Source organism: Arachis ipaensis, chromosome B01 (genome assembly GCF_000816755.2).
Source record: "Arachis ipaensis cultivar K30076 chromosome B01, Araip1.1, whole genome shotgun sequence".
In the NCBI taxonomy this organism is placed as follows: Eukaryota; Viridiplantae; Streptophyta; class Magnoliopsida; order Fabales; family Fabaceae; genus Arachis; species Arachis ipaensis.
The window spans coordinates 180623-197542 of record NC_029785.2 but is presented as its reverse complement, the minus strand read 5'-3'; the positions used below and the strand labels follow the sequence as shown (position 1 = coordinate 197542).

The 16920-nt window shown below is 35.1% G+C and overlaps 2 protein-coding genes across 14 annotated transcripts in view; both read right to left on the bottom strand.

The window, feature by feature from the left end:
• Positions 1-1718, bottom strand: part of LOC107633057 (protein MAIN-LIKE 2) — a 6321-nt gene extending 4603 nt beyond the window's left edge. For 3 of the 10 annotated variants that reach the window (XM_021108520.1, XM_016336720.2, XM_021108570.1), the window contains exon 1: positions 1580-1718. The gene's annotated coding sequence lies outside the window, so the exon portion shown is untranslated. The other 7 variants (XM_021108423.1, XM_021108549.1, XM_021108440.1 and 4 more) reach the window with 6 other exon arrangements.
• The window catches only part of LOC107633240 (serine/threonine-protein phosphatase 5), a 25435-nt gene continuing 16393 nt past the window's right edge, over positions 7879-16920 (bottom strand). Inside the window, exons 2-15 of one of the 4 annotated variants that reach the window (XM_021108693.1) lie at positions 15829-15876; positions 14930-15083; positions 14643-14812; positions 14474-14545; positions 13965-14115; positions 11711-11881; positions 10758-10866; positions 10552-10669; positions 10125-10272; positions 9438-9686; positions 9187-9312; positions 9014-9114; positions 8569-8643; positions 7879-8188 (exon numbers count right to left, since the gene is read on the bottom strand). In XM_021108693.1, coding sequence (XP_020964352.1) covers positions 8129-8188; positions 8569-8643; positions 9014-9114; positions 9187-9312; positions 9438-9686; positions 10125-10272; positions 10552-10669; positions 10758-10866; positions 11711-11881; positions 13965-14115; positions 14474-14545; positions 14643-14812; positions 14930-14999 — 1620 coding nt within the window. In that variant the 5' untranslated portion in view covers positions 15000-15083; positions 15829-15876 and the 3' untranslated portion in view covers positions 7879-8128. Of the gene's footprint in view, positions 8189-8568; positions 8644-9013; positions 9115-9186; positions 9313-9437; positions 9687-10124; positions 10273-10551; positions 10670-10757; positions 10867-11710; positions 11882-13964; positions 14116-14473; positions 14546-14642; positions 14813-14929; positions 15084-15828; positions 16029-16920 lie in introns of those variants that run through there. The other 3 variants (XM_021108648.1, XM_021108674.1, XM_016336956.2) reach the window with 3 other exon arrangements.

Sequence of the window (16920 nt, the reverse complement as noted above, 5' to 3'; positions counted from 1 at the left end):
TTTAGAGCAAGTAGAATCATCCCTGAATACTAAGTGCATGCTCCAACCCTCAATTTTAACCAGTGCCAAAATGCACACTAGGAATTTGACATAATGGCCATGGCATATGGATTACAGTAGGTCCTTCAGGATGATTTGAAAGTCTCTAGTTTCTAAAATAGAAAACGTCATACATATGTAATGGCATGCTACATAAGTAGAAAAAGAGAAGATAATGATACAAATTTAAAGAATTGTGTTAAGGTATCTGATGTAGGTTGCTATTTGCATCAAACAGCCATAAGATTTGAGCAATCTCAAGGGGTAAGTAATAACATGAAGCAACAGTAAATTGTCAACATGATGATGCATGTATAATTACACCCCACAATCCTAGTGATTACTAACCGAAAATAGGTGGCATACTGAAGTTTAGATTGAACCATTAACAGTGAGTGGAAGAAAATAAACAATGACGGAAGGCAATCAAGGATTAGAATGAAGAAATATAAGCTATACCTAAGGAATTAACAAAATAGCATGCCCTTGATCTTCCCATCCTCTCTTCTTCCTCCCCTACACTCGGCACTTTCTTTGACCAGAACCCTTCTCTGTCTCCTTTCATCAGTTAAAAGGATAATCCAATGACTACAAACAAAATATGAACCTTCTGACTTGAGGTACACCTTCCACAACTTTCACTAACAAAACTAATTCCATGATAATAAACACTTAAAACTTACTATACAAGGATTAACACAAGTTTCACTCATTTTAGTTTCGTTCAAAACCCCAAAGGAATCGTTTTTTAAGTAAATAATCTTTTCGACTTCAAACTTTCTTGGGATTTCTACTCAATTAGTCTATTGAGATAGAAAGTTCATTTGGTTGCTCCTTAACTAATAAAATACCCCTAAAGTATTATTTGAGGGCTACTTCTTGAACTTCACATGAATCTCTTTTATACAAAAAAATATGGTGACATAAACAAGAACATTTTTGCTACTTTTGCTTCTACTTGTATGCCGTAACAACTAAAGCATCAAACTAACAGCTCTAACTTTCATCTTTCAGTAACATATTAATCTCTTGAACCTTAACTTCTACAAAAACCAAGAAGGATTCCGGGTACAACCTATTTCATGCAACAACAACAAAGAGTGTACAAATAACAATTCAGCATAAATACATAACAACCACCCTTCCCATTTCGTTGGAGTCCATTCAAGTCACTCACTTTAATGCAAAAGAAACAAATAAATTTCTGTTATGGGCACCATCATTCCCCTAAAAGAAATCATTGCATCCACACATAAGCACATAACATTTAGGTTACCACCCCATCAAAAAAAGATCAAAACTTGGAGCAAATTAAGCAAAAGGGTATCTCACTTGGCACCATCCAAAAAAAATTGAGAACTTGGGTCCCACAAAAGTTTTGGGACCCCGCTTCCAACAGAGTGAGAGCATAAGAAAATGGCGGAGAAGAGAAAAGGGATCCGCGTGGGGTATTTTAGCTTTGGAATTGCATTGCATTTTGTAATGAAAAATAAAAAGGAAAAAGAATTTAGAGAGAGAGAGAGAGAGAGAGAGGGCTTACACATAAACAGAGTGAAGGGATTGATTGTGAGGAGAAACAACACGATACGACTTCCACCGGCGTCGTCGCTTGCCTTACCACTAATAAAGAAAAGAAAAAGAAAGAAAGCAGCTTCCTTTGTTTTCTTCAGGGCAAAACGCAAAAACTAACGAGTACTCATACCCAACGGCCTTCCATTGGGTTCTCTTTGGGGCTTCGGCCCAAACTGTTTTATTTCACATTTTTGGTGATCTGGACTTATTGGGCTTTTATTGGCCATTAATAACGATGATAAAGTTTGTGTTACTAATTTAGTATATTCAATAAAATTAACCAACATGAGTTGATAAAGTGGTTAAGTAACTTAAGTCACTAGTCAGTTTAAGTTAGTGTTATGGTTCGAATCTTATGTTGTGTATATAACAATTCATTGGCTAGCAGCGAATCCTTAAATGGAGCTCTGGTCCATGACAGATTAGTCCTTGTTATGTCTGATTAGGAGATACCGTGAAAAAAAAGTATATTCAATAAAATTTCATAAGATTAAATCAACTTCCGTTGATCTAATGGTTAGTTCACTAGTCTGTTTAAGCAAATATCAAGGGATAAATCTTTAGTCTACCGGACTAGAAGATCCTGGGAGAAACCAAAATATTCAATAAAATTTCCAAAAATTAATTTTGTATAAAAACACAATTTAACGTATAAATATCAAAATATTTTACACCAATAACACATCAAAATAAATGTTAAAATTTTGTATATTTAACAACGGTCAACATAAGTTATATATAGAAATGTCAATTAGAAAGTTTGTTGATTTATGTATATAGCAATCTGTCATATATATTTTTGGTAAGAATAAATTAGGATAACAGATCAAGCTGTTATATTAGGAAAAGATTTGCTGTGATTTGTTGATTAGAGTGTATATATATGAAAGTTTGTATCAAAGGCAAAAGAGGCCGATTACCATTCCTTATTATGGCATCAGAGCCTAACTTGAGAAACACATAAAATAGAGGACGACCTGAGAAACTATGGCGACAGAGCCAGAGAAGACCATCGAAGACAAACCACACTCCTCAAGAGGAGACGAGAAGAATACTCACTCGCCGTACGACCTCAACGCGAGTAATAACCCAGGAAACATAATCACGCAGGTGCAATTGCGTGGGAAAATTATCACGAATGGACGAGGGCTGTGAAGATTTCTCTTCGAGCTCGGAGAAAGTGGGGATTCATTGACGGGACTCACACAGAACCAGGAAAGGATGCAACTGAATTTGAAGATTGGTGGATAGTCCAATCCATGATTGTTTCGTGGATTTTGAATACGATCGAGCCAAGTTTGCGGGCCACCGTGGCATATGCAGAGAATCCAAAGACATTGTGGGAGGACATCAAAGAACGCTTTTCTGTTGTGAATGGACCTCGAATACAACAGTTAAAAGCAGATTTGACAAGGTGTAAGCAAGAAGGTGCGTCCATGGCTGCGTACTATGAGAAGTTAAAAATACTTTGGGATGAACTTGCAAACTGTGACCAGATTCTCAAATACACCTGTGGTGGGTGCAAGTATTCAATTGGCTCTCAACTTGAGAAGCGAAGGGAAGAAGAAAAGGTTCACCAACTCGTCATGAGCTTTGATGATGTCAGCTATGCCACTATGAGGTCGAGTATCCTTGCAATCGATCACTTACCTTCACTTAATCGTGTGTACACGATGTTAATTCAAGAGGAAAGGATGAAGACAATCACCAAGTCGGCGAATGAAAGGGGATTGGTTGTGGGACTTGCGGTGCATGTCGGCAACAAGGCTAGAGGGGAAGGTGAACATGGAGAAAAGACTGTGACGTGTTCCAAGTGCGGCAAAAATGGGCATGATGTGAAAGAGTAGGCACAAATGAAGAGGCACTGCCAGAGGATCAAGAAGACAAGGGATGCGCAACCGAGGGGCTCAAATACATGCTAATGTGGCGTGTACTGGAGGAAGTGGAAGTCGTGTGAATAACCTAGAAGAAAAGAATCTTGACATGACAGGTTAACTAGTGAGCAATGGAAGGTATTAGTTGATATGATCAGCAAACAAAAATAGCTGAATTTGAGAAAATGACTGGTAAGAGAATTTGGGATTTGTGAATCATCGATAGTGATGCTTCTAACCACATGACAGGTACCTTGAAAATTTTGTGTGAAAAAAGGACAATTTCAGGATGCCTAGTGGGGCTGCCTAACGGTGAGCAAGTGCTTGCTTGCAAACAAGGAACTGTGGTTCTTGACGAAGGACTTCAGTTGAAAAATATTCTTTATGTACCAAAATTAAAATACAACTTGCTTTTTATTCCACAATTGACTGATGAAGAAAACTATGTTGTACAATTGACTGACAAGCTGTGTATTATGCAGGACCGCACTTCGAGGAAGATGATTGGAGCGGGTGAACAGAAGGATGGGCTCTATTGGTATCGTGGTGTGCACAAGGCTCAAGCAAGTCATGTCAAAGCTGAAAATAAATTGACTATGTGGCATAAGAGATTGGGACACCCATCATTTAAAATTGTGCAAATGATCCCCAATGTGAGTGACAAATGTACTAGCGAAGAGGTGAATAAAATTTGTGAAATTTGTGAAAAATCCAAACAAACAAGAGATAAGTTTCCATTAAGTGATAGTCATGCTTCGAGTATTTTTTATTTGATTCATTGTGACTTGTGGGGACCTTATAAAACTCTGTCGTCATGTGGAGCCTCATATTTCTTAACCATTGTGGATGATTGCTCACGGGCTGTTTGGATATATTTGTTAAAAGAAAAGACAGAAGTGTCCGTTACATTGAAAAATTTCTTTGTTCTGGTTGAAAAACAATACAATAAATGCGTCAAAATGGTGCGATCCGATAATGGAACAGAGTTCATGTGTTTAAAGCAGTACTTTATGCAACAAGGAGTGGTTCATCAAACTTCGTGTATCGGAACTCCACAACAAAATGGAAGAGTAGAGCGCAAGCACAGACATATTCTAAATGTTGCCCGATCCTTGCGATTCCAAGGTAATCTCCCTATTGAGTTTTGGGGAGAATGCGTTTTAACTGCCGGGCACCTAATCAATCTCACACCGTCCTTAGTGTTGAAAGGAAAATTCACATATGAAATTATTCATGAAAGAGTTCCCAGTTATGAACACCTGCGAGTTTTTGGTTCTTTGTGTTATGCTCATAACCAAAATAGGAAAAATGACAAATTTGACAGTCGAAGGAGGAAATGTATGTTTGTCGGGTATCCGTTTGGGCAAAAAGGATGGAAGCTGTTTGATTTGGAAAAGAAAGTTTTTCTTGTATCTCGTGATGTCCATTTCATTGAAAGTGTGTTTCCCTTTCGTGAAGTCCAAAGAGCAAACTCACGAGTTGACCAAATTGAGCCCCCAATGCTAGAGCATGTTTTTGAAAAGGACACTCTAATTAGGTCAATTTTCACTTCCCCCACAGCTGAGCCCATTCCTCCAAATCAAAATGAGACTCTAGAATATTCACCCACTACACCTGACATCCAAGACAAGGGGGGACATGAGCTCCGAGACAACCCAGACGAGGACGTCGTCATCCCCTCCAAAATCAGCGCTGAGGAAACGGTGCCTATCTCCGATTTGCCACCAGCCGCAACTGAAGCCCCCCTTGGCCGTGGACACCGTGTGAAAATGCCCTCCATCAAGCTGCGCGACTTTGTCACCACCACCACTGTCCAAAAGGACCCCTCCGTCCAGAATCCGACTTCATCAACTTCCTCAGGTGTGTCCTATCCTATACAAAACTTTGTGAATTGTAACAATTTCTCTGACCAACATTGTATTTTTCTTGCTTCATTACAAGCCGAGCAAGAACTTCGGTCCTTCTCCCAAGCTGTCACAGATTCGCGATGGCGAGATGCCATGTCCAAAGAAATTCAAGCACTGGAAGTTAACAACACGTGAAAGCTCACACCTCTTCCTCCAGGAAAGAAAGCTTATGGTTGTAAGTGGGTTTATCGAATTAAATACAATTCTGATGGGTCAGTCGAGTGATTCAAAGCACGGTTGGTCATCTTAGGAAATCAACAAGTGGAAGGACTAGATTACAATGAAACATTCTCTCCGGTGGCAAAGATGGTGACCATTCGAACAACTCTTGCCGTTGCAGCAGCCCGGGATTGGGAACTTCACCAAATGGGTGTCCATAACGCCTTTCTGCATGGCGACCTTGATGAAGATGTGTACATGAAGCTCCCACCCGGGTTCCAAGTGTCTCAACCAAGCTTAGTGTGTAAACTTCAAAAATCCATCTATGGCTTGCGACAAGCTCCGCGTTGTTGGTTTGCAAAATTATCCTCTGCCCTTACTCGATTTGGTTTTCAGGAGTCACAAAAAGACCATTTCTTGTTTAGTCTCTGTAAAATGACGTTCACCTGGTTGTTTTGGTGTATGTTGATGACCTTGTAATTGAAAGAAATAATGGTGATGCAATTAACAAATTCAAACAGTACTTGCACAAGTGCTTTCACATGAAAGACTTAGGGCACCTGAAATATTTTTTGGGGGTTGAAGTTGCCCGATCTTCCAAGGGAATTTTTCTGTGCCAGCGGAAATACGCCTTGGACATTATCACTGAAGCAGGTTTGCTGGCTGCTAAGCCCGCAGCTCCTCCGTGTGAGGAAAATCACCAAGACTCTCGGGACGAAACAGTTTGGGAAATTCTTAGTCAAGTTGGGCATTCAAAATTTATACGCGCCAACTTGAGAGGGGGTAATAACGGTCAATATAAGTTATATATAGAAATGTCAATTAGAAAGTTTGTTGATTTATGTATATAGCAATCTGTCATATATATTTTTGGTAGGAATAAATTATAATAACAAATCAAAGCTGCTATATTAAGAAAAGATTTGCTATGATTTGTTGATTAAAGTGTATATATATGAAAGTTTGTATTAAAGACAAAAGAGGTCGATTACCATTTCTTATTAATATTCAAGTCAGCAATGTATCAATCATGATAGATATTTAAGAAAAAATTATAAATTTAATGCTTTTATGCAAAAAGTATCAAATTTAATACTATGCTGATAGAATTTACTAATGTAACCAATTATTATTCTAATTATAATAACATCTTACAACTATACACTATAATACAAAACATTCATGCATTATCCTAACTATAATACCTATAATGTCAGTTTTAACTAATTTGTTGAGTTCCAAGAAATTAAATAACGATTATCCTACTAAGATTGAGATTGCTTAGCCTATTTCCTCCATTGACCTTGGTACCATTTAGGGTGAGCACAGGTAGCGGGTACCTAATTATCCGTCTGAATTCGAACCGAACCAATTAAATTGATTCTAAAATCAATGGGTAATCGGGTCTAACCCGAACTAAACCGATGACTTTTGTTAGTGATTGATTTAGGATGATTTTAGGAGTGCGGAACCCAAACCAACCTGCGAACCCGATCATATATTAATTAAATAAAAAAATACAAAAATATATATGACTTTTCTATTAGACAATGATTATTCATTATTAATATGTTTGGATTTTAATTATTTTAGTTTTTAATGTATTTAGTGTTTAACATGTTTGGATTATTTCTATTGATGTTACATGTTTATTGTACTTGTTAAATTTTTAAGATAAAAATTTGGTTTTTTTTTATGAATTTTAAAGTCATCGGGTACCCAATTACCCGAACCGAACCAATCCATTCTTAATCGGTTTGGTTTTGTTCGAATACATATACAAAAAAAATACAAATTCAAACCAAACGGAACCAATTACATTTTGATCGATTCGGTTTTAATTTTACCATAAACCCGAACCAAACCGACCCATGATCACCCCTAATACCATTATTCTCTTCTTTGTTCACTTCTCATTTTTTTACCAATTAATTTCCCACTTAACTCTCTTTTCACTTCTTCCAAATGTGGAAAAATGAAACCCCGTTCCACTTGCAAATTCCCTTACGTATATATTATTGCACATGTAGTTTAATGTATTGGAAAATAAAAGAGACTTGATATATATCATATTATTACACATATAGTTTTCCTACGTATATTAGATACAACATACAAGATAATCGATCCATTCAACATGTCAAAAACAAGTCATTGAAAAATTGATGTATTGGTAAATAGAAAAGACTTTATGTATATCACATTAGTGTACATAATAGATAGATCTTTTGAAATGTTCAATTTTAGGCCAAAAGATTTGCCATTGACAATTAAAAGTACAACTTTTGATTCTGTTGGCTGAAAATTAAATAATTAAAGCAAGGGGATGGAAAAAATCAATCCTCCATTGAAGTAAATGGTACAAGTATGCAAACTTCTGAGTAAATAAATGTTCACTAGACATGCATTTACCTAAGCACAGAGTGATGAACATGTAAATTTCCTTACAGTTTGTTAACCAATCATTTTAAAGAAAAAAAAAAAAAAACATTAAGAGTACCCCCCAAAAAAAATCAATTTTAATAATGTTGTGGCAAAAATATTATACAAGACAACAATGGTCAAATGTGGCAGATCTTATGAGAACATCCGGAGGAAGTTGTTTGCATAAGCCATTGGCTTGACATCAGGATGTGGCTGCAAATTCAGAAAAGATAACAAGAATGTTTAACATCAAATTACTTAAGCATTTGAAAAGGTATGATCTTAGGAATTCAAACTTTTATATCCTTAAGAAAGATGTAATGCAGCAGGATAATAATACAAAGCATTATTTATATACCAACCATACTAAGTGTACACCAAAATCAACCACCAGTATAGAATATATATTGAAATACAAAATACACATTAAAAATGAGTTAAACTATATATGTATTTGTACACAAATACATAGTGGCTGATTTGGTTGCTGATTTTTGGTATGCAAATAGCATTTTTAGTTATCTATTTATGTTAAAAATGATAAAAACAAAAAATATAGCATAGCCGAGTATAGAAGTTTATATAATACTAACCACTGCTGTGAATGTGACAATGTTAGGTTTCAAATCAGGAGCTTCAAATCGAATAAAGGCACCTTTGTTACCCATCTGCAGCATTCAATTGAAAATCAGCAAAAATAACTGAAAAGTAACATCACATTGATCTTTCTTCCCCTTTGCACACTAAGTATTATGTTCCATTCACCCTAAATGGCTAAATATGACTGAAAAAGCATCCTCGCGGTTCGTCCAAGCACCTAACATGCCTAATTACCTCATTCAACTAATTTAAATAATATGTATGCTTACACAAAGCATAGCCTTTAAAAATGACTAGTTAACAGTGTGAAGAAACATATTAAGAGTGATAAATCTATTCTTGTTATTGCCTTCTGGTTTGGCTGATAACAATAACAACTGCCATAAAATTACAAGAGGAATGTTAAAAGTATTAAACAGAAGAAATGGATTGAATTACCTGGTCACAGTAATTTGGAGCAGAAAAAACAGTTATGAGTTTACCATCATGCTCAATTTCATAACCCTCGTCCTTTACTTCATGAGATCGCACAACTAAATCTGTAAATTGGTTATTTGTATGAGGTCACCGATAGAAGAGATAGTATAGTACAAGGGCAGTGGAAAACATACCTAAATGATTTTCTTGCAAAAACCTTTTCGTCACATCTGCACCAAAAGAAAGACCTACACCACGCTTACTTGGGCCTCGTCCAGGGAGGGGTTGTGGATCACTCCAGAGCAATTCACACATCAATCCTACAAAAACGAACACACACAAATGAAACTACAATACAAAGTTCAGAAAGGGTTGAGATTTCAGACTTGATACAGAAAAATAAGAGAAAACTAAGAGTAATTAAAGAAAAAGGAATTCATCTAACCTTCTTCTGGAGGCTCACAAAACCGATTAATTGCTCGTATGTCAGAGAGTTTCACCCCATCAACACTAAAAAGACCCCCATGAACGACAAAAACTTTCGAATTTATCACATGAGCCAAAGGCAAACAGCAAAATACTTCTGCAAATAGTTCCACAAATGTGTCACTCAACTTTGAGCGCACCTCACCCTCAAAACCATATATCTTGTTCATGCTCTTGCTCTCATGATTTCCTCTAGCTAGGTATATTGCTGAAAAACATGATAATATAACAGGTCAGGATATTTTTGGGGGAAATAATTCTAACATTCCTTGAAACAGGTTAACAAGATAGTGTAAGGTAGTAAGCGAAGATCAGTGGAAATTCAAATTCCCAAAGAGCATAATAAAATTTATTTGAAACAATAAAACTAAATGCTGCCATTTTCAAGCCTAAATTTTAGAAGCAATCGTGATGAACTCAAATTAATAGTCAAAAGAAATTTTCTATGGGATTTTGACTGATCTATGATTGTAATCAGGTGATTAAAAATGAAGAGACTACAAAACTCTTCTTATTTTCATCTCAGTAAAATTCTCAATTTGCCCCCAGAAAGATCTATAGGACAAAGAATTCCTTAGCATATCTAGAAAATACAAGAAAACTTTATAAGGGAAAATATGGAAAAGATAAGAGATCTAGGATCCACCTGATGGCGACATGCATTTAAACGCAAACAGAGTGAGGATGACTTCCAAAGAGAAAGATCCTCTATCCACAAAGTCACCATTGAATAGATATGGATTATCGTCTGAAGGAAGTCCATTAAGCTCAAAAATATTCAAAAGATCATAGAACTGCAGCAGTCATTAAAAGGGGAAATAGGTTAAGGAAATGAAAAAAAAAAGGGGGGGGAAACAAACAAAATAACAGCAACCAAAAGCCAAAAAACAAGACAATTAAGGAAAAGGCTACATTCAGTAACGCATACACGAAACTGGGGAACCCTCTAATGGTGGGAGATTTTTGTGAGAATTAAATTTTTTTGCTTACATGAGTGAAGTGCCACTATTAATGTCACTAAAAACATTTAACAGAATATTCATAACAATTCAAAGAAGTAATAAATCAATTACCTGACCATGCACATCACCACAAACAGTAAAATGTTTTCCATCATGAACTGTTATATCAACAAGAGAAGGCAAGGCTTGCAACAACTCTCTTGTTTGCAATACAATCTGGTAAGCATACCTAAACCATCAAAGTAGGACAAGCATGAGGTTTTCAATAACATTTTAACAAATTAACATATGTAACATGGAATGTTATCCTTCAATACCGTTTATGTAAGCACTTCTGATTCTTGAAATCGTCCATCATTTTCTTTACAAATTCCAAGGTAACTACATCCCCCTCTATTCTTGCTCCTGAATACTGTGCCTCAACATCTAGCAGTAAAATAAAGCACCAAAAATTGTTTCACGCCCATGAGTACAAGAACTTGAAATTAGTTAATGATATAGTATATACAAAAACTAAATAAGGGGGAAAAAGAATGGAGTATGTATGTTAAGGACTAACAACAATACAAAGTTGACAGGAAGGATTAATTAATGACTGTTACAAATGATAATTTCTGTTCTTGTCATCCACTTTAATTAGTTTTATGAACTGGTCCTTGAAATTAATAATCCACAAAAGCAGAAAAATTAGATCATCTATGTCAAATCCAAAATCATCTATAAAAATATCCTAAACAATTTGTGCAATTACGAAATATAGTTTGCAAATGGCAATCCATGTAGCAGTTCAACACCCATTAATAAAATTCAAACAAGGTTGCAAACAGATGAAAGTACAAAACAAAAGATAATACCATAACAATGTTTCTTTATTGATTTGAATAATGATATTTGTCCCTTCATTCATGCAATATCACATTAATTAGGACAAAATATGGAAGCAGATCTGAAAGGGATAAACTTATTTTTTGTCATAGCAAGCTCATGAAGGGAAAAAATAATCACATTGTATACACAGTTTCTTTGACACACAATATGGATTTTTCTTCCTAGGAAGCGCAGGGTGGTTTTGACTTGTTTGGAAAACAGCCAATAACAAAAGTGACGTTGCACTATAAAGAACAAAATAGAACATTTTATAATGCATTGTCAATAATCAATAACAAATCAAAATTGTTGGTTTCAGAAGTTCACCGAATGATTAATTAGTTTTATATCTTGCTTAATTCTTAAGCTAAGACCTAGGCTATTAAATGACTCCTAAATATACCAGTATTGCGGCCACTCCACCAATATGCCCCAAGGAGCAACAGCAAACCAATCACAATTGCACTTATTATTGTGGCTTTTGATGTCTTGAACATCACCAACGCTGCCATAACTGCTACTGTTACTGCTGCTATGGCCACTTCGGTAGGCACCGAATAATTGTGGCCCTTTCCTATAAGAGTGACAATTTATAGTAAATTATGACTGGTGTATCAAAATATTCATATATAGACAGGCATAAAATGTCCACAGAATATGAAAAGGGACTTGGAGTTAAGAAAGGATGAGAAAGGTATGTGACGGAAGTACCTGGTTTTTCTTATTATTGTCATTATAGAGGAAGAATGGCAGTAATTACCAATTGACTTAGGGAGAGAAAAAATCACATGCATCAACCTAGGGTGAAAAAGGGATGGTCCTCTATGCAAAGTTTAAACTCCTTATCATCTTTCACACATTTTGTATTTTGCGACTTAAAAGACATGAACTTCAAACATCTGACTCAAATTCTGATAAATCTAGTTTCTTTGCTGCCTTTTTTTCCCCCCATCTAACTTACCAACCAATAAGAAAGATATATGAAGAACAATAAGGCAGAATTTTGGAGTAAATTAAAACCTGGATGGTAAATTGGCCTATTTGTTCCGTATGGGAATACATGGTCTATTTCAACATGCCAGAGTTACTTTAACCCATAATCGGCTTACACTTAGCGGAGTATTGAAATGCATATAGATCATTGGTTAATCTAAGTAGATTATCAGTTAAATCGGTTTTTGATGATCCTCAAGCAAGGAGAAGGGTCTTGGGAATGAGGGCAACGAGATGGAATAGGAATAATGAGGACAAGCTGTAAGATAAAGAGCAGAAATAGGAATGAGCTGGAAAAAGATAGTTAACAACTGCAGCAGGGAAATGTGGATATGGAGAGGGAAGTTGGCGGTAAAAAGATTATACCATCACCTGGCACTGCCTGGGACATTGGTATCAGCTTCTTTTCATATTTTGTTTTTATCAATGTAACTGGGGCTTGTCCCCTAGACTATCTACCATTTTCAACTTTTATTAGTATCAGATTAAGGGGGAAAAAAGAAGAAGAGAGGAAAGTTAAGTGAGGGAAAGATAGAAAGAGTTAGGAGAGAACAAGTGATATTATTCACTCTTTTTTTCTTTTGTTAGAAATGAGTGATATCATACTTAGTTACATACTGACCCTTGATACTATTACGTTGAACATATTGAGAGAGAAGCTTCACAGTTCAGCAAAATAGCACCAATCTGTTACAGAATTGGCAAACGTGCTTATCATACGGAGTCAGCCTATTCCCGACTCTAACATGCCGTTCAATTGAGAGGGGAGTTTAGATATGTGGACTTGCATAAGCACTCAATAACCTAGGCAACTATAATTCACAGCAGGTCCATGAAGCTGTTCTTATTGCTATTAATACTGCTAACAATACTACTTACTAAAGGAAATCCTACCCATAGGCCATTCAAATTTTCTACAAAGGAAATGTAGAACTGTTAATAGCCAGTTCTCAAAGTAGGAAATTCCAGTAACAAACAACAATTAAATTCGATGAAACTAAGGATCACAGACTCATTTTGAAATGGCAGTAATTTAAAAAACAGAAATGATCCACAGTCCTCGTTAAGGATATCAAGATCCTCAAAATACATGCAACAAGAATGACCACAACAGGGAATGCTGCAATCAAACTATCAACTTAATCAAAATCAAGCTCAGAAACCCTTCTTAGGGCATTTGATGCATAATGCATGTGATGTCATTTCAAGTGCAAACATATTAAAAATGCCATATCACAAAAGTAAATGTTATGCTACTTCTAATCCCCTTTATCTATCACAGTATCACTTTAGCTACATGCACCAGAATTATGTAAACAAAATCAAGACCTAATTACAATGCATGTTTACTAAAATGCTCTTATTAAGTTTACACTATATATCTTGATTAGTATAGTCCTAGAACTGTGTGAAAGATAAAATTAGAAAATTAAAATAAATAGTTAATTAATAAGTGAGAATGAAATGAATAGATAAATTTTTTTTACTCAAATTGTCAGATAGAGTGGACTAGAGGCAATAAAACACATACAATATCAAGACAGCATTAAATAACAAAACAGAAGAATAAAAGTCCACAGGAAAACAAGTGTGCACAAGAGGAGTGGGAACAGAATTTCATAATATAAAGATTCTGTCATAAGAAACCATATTCAAAATAGTACCTATTGAATGGTAATCTATAGATTCGGCTACTGAACGCCTTTGAGACTCTGGTGCAGCAATGGCTTCTTCAAATTTAAGTTTCATAACTGCCTTTTCACATTCCCTCAATTTCTTTGTTGCATCGGGATCATTTGGACACATTTTCTTGACCTATTGAATATAAGCATATTACATCGAACACATAGAATGGCTCAAAAGATCTCTAGTATAGAGTAGGATTAAAAGAGTTATAGAAACTAAAAATAACGCTCAAGGCCAAAGAACTGTAGGCTTCTTCAACCATATAAAAGAAGGCTTAAAAGATCTCTCATACCAAAATAAGGAGGTATTCTGCATATTAACACACAGTACATTTTACAGACTAACAAAAAAGATGTAGTCGAAGTTACTCCAAGAGACAGGAAAAAGCCAAAAAAAAAATGTAGATATCATCAAACCTGAAGTTACAAGAACAAAATATAACATTAAGGGACAAAGAATTGTCTACTTCAGCAAGATGCTAATGTACCTGCTGAAAATCCTTAAGTGCGTCCTTGAATTTTCCTAGCCCAAGATGAGCAGCACCTCTTCTGTAATAACCCTATCACAATAAACCATATTCAAGGCTTATATTACAATTCCAACGAACTAAATGCCAGAAAACCTCCAGAGTTTTAGGAATCAAAATATCAAATCACCTTCGAATATTTGGGATCAACTTCAATAGCCATTGTAGCATCTTGTATAGCACTACCATACTCTTCAAGCCGAAGATGAGCAAAGGCACGATTAGCCCAGTAAACTGCATTGCGACTGTTTAGCTCAATTGCTTGTGTATATAAATCAATGGCTTGGGCATATTTCCGTGCTGAAAAGGGAACTCAGAGGATAAGCAAGCCGTAGTAAAGAAATCAAATACCAATTAAAAAAATAATAATAATAAATATCTGATTTTAGCTTTTTCAGTTATATAGAAGCTTTTTACCATTGAATGCTTCATTGGCAAGTTGTTTGAATTCTTCAGCCTTTGAAATATCAGTTTTTTCAGTTTCCATATTGCACAAATTTTATGTATATGGCGAACAAATTTGGAACATAAGAATCAATATTTTCACTTCATTTCTGCGCAACTAAGACCTGATTCAATAAAACAGAGAAAATGAATAACTATATAACAATACCAACCAGCAGATGCTATTTGAGTTCACAAGAATATTATAGCACTTCACAGCATGATAATGGAGAAAAACAAGAGTGGAATGGTATATGCCAAATAATAATATTTATGCATATCTTTCATTTTCTGAATTTAGTTAAAACTTGCATCAATCTCCCAAACAAGGGACAACCACCACTACCCCCAACCTCAATGATTAACTTTCAATTCCATAACATGATAAAATTCCACCAACCTCACACTAATATCATTTTATCATTCCCCACCCATACACAATACCCTCTCAAGCTACCTCTTCATTGCTGTTTTGTTCCCCACCCACACACCCCCCTAATTTCCCAAAATCTACTGGACCAAAACAATAAACTTTCCAACAGTAACTTATATTTAGAAAAATAATAATAATAAAAATAAATCCCTTTTTAACATAAGGTTCTTACTTCTTAGGAGGAAAATAAATAACAGAATAAAGAAATGCTAAAAGGCACCCTTAGATAGCTGCAACACAAACAAAGCCAACACCTTTTTTTTTCCTTTTGTTCATTATCAATGATATTATCTTATCTATCACATGTAAACTAAGATTCTCCACACGTTGAGGAAATAAGAGGTACACATGAAACAAAAAAAAAATTCAATAAAAAAAATAAAGTAGTGATTAATAGAAGGTGTGGAAGGTAAGGTTCCAATCAAGTAGTGGAAAAAGAGGACCTAGTTATGGCTTCAATTGCAGCACACGTGAAGAAGAAGAAAGTGTTTTATAGTTACCGGCGTGTGGGTTGGGTTCAGAGCAGTCGGAAAAGGAAATCTGAGAGGAAAGAGAACACTGACCAACGAGAGAGAGAGACTCTGTTCCACACTGTCCACCCTAATAATCATCACGGTTTTCATGGCCCCGACCCGGTTCTCAAACTTCAGGATCTTATTTTCTTGGGTAAAGTATACTTTTTGTCCCTTAAGTTTGACAAAAGTTTCAAAAATACCCCTAAGTTTTATTTTGTTTCAATTTTGTCCTAAAAGTTTTCGATTTGCATCAAATATACCTTTGGCGGCTAATTTTTCAAAAAAGTTAAGACCAATTCAACAACAATTTCATAAGAACAACATCAATACAAGCAAATTAAGCATCATTTTCATGCATTATTGTTAGATTGGTCTTAAATTTTTTGAAAATTTAACCGTCAGGGGTATATTTGATGCAAATCAAAAACTTTTGGAACAAAATTGAAACAAAATAAAACTTAAGGGTATTTTTAAAACTTTTGCCAAACTTCAGGGACAAAAAATATACTTTATCCTATTTTCTTTCATTTGACTTTTTTCTTTTTTGACAAAAAAAAATTTAAATCTTTTAAATTTTCACTCGAGAATCTAAAGTGTAATTTTTTTATTTTTGAATTTTTTTTTCATATTTTCTCTTAATTTTACCTATGAAATAAATGATTAAAGAACACACTTTATCCTCTAAAATAAAATTCAAAATTTAGAGGATCCAAATCCAAAAAAATATATTGTCAAAGTGAAAACTCAGGTACAGTCAACTTCACGTGAAATTGACTGCTAAAAGCCGTTAAATGATTTGAATATTTGACTAAATTTTTATCTAACGATTTTCTTCAGTTATGATAACTTCACGTGAAATTGACTGTAACTGAATTTTCACCTTGTCAATATCATTAACTATTTTAAGTTTTTAACTATTCTTGTGTAAAAAATACGAATAGGGTGGTGTTATCAAAATGGAATTGTCAATTTTCACTTCTTTTAATTCAACTATTTTTAACAAAAATATTATGCTT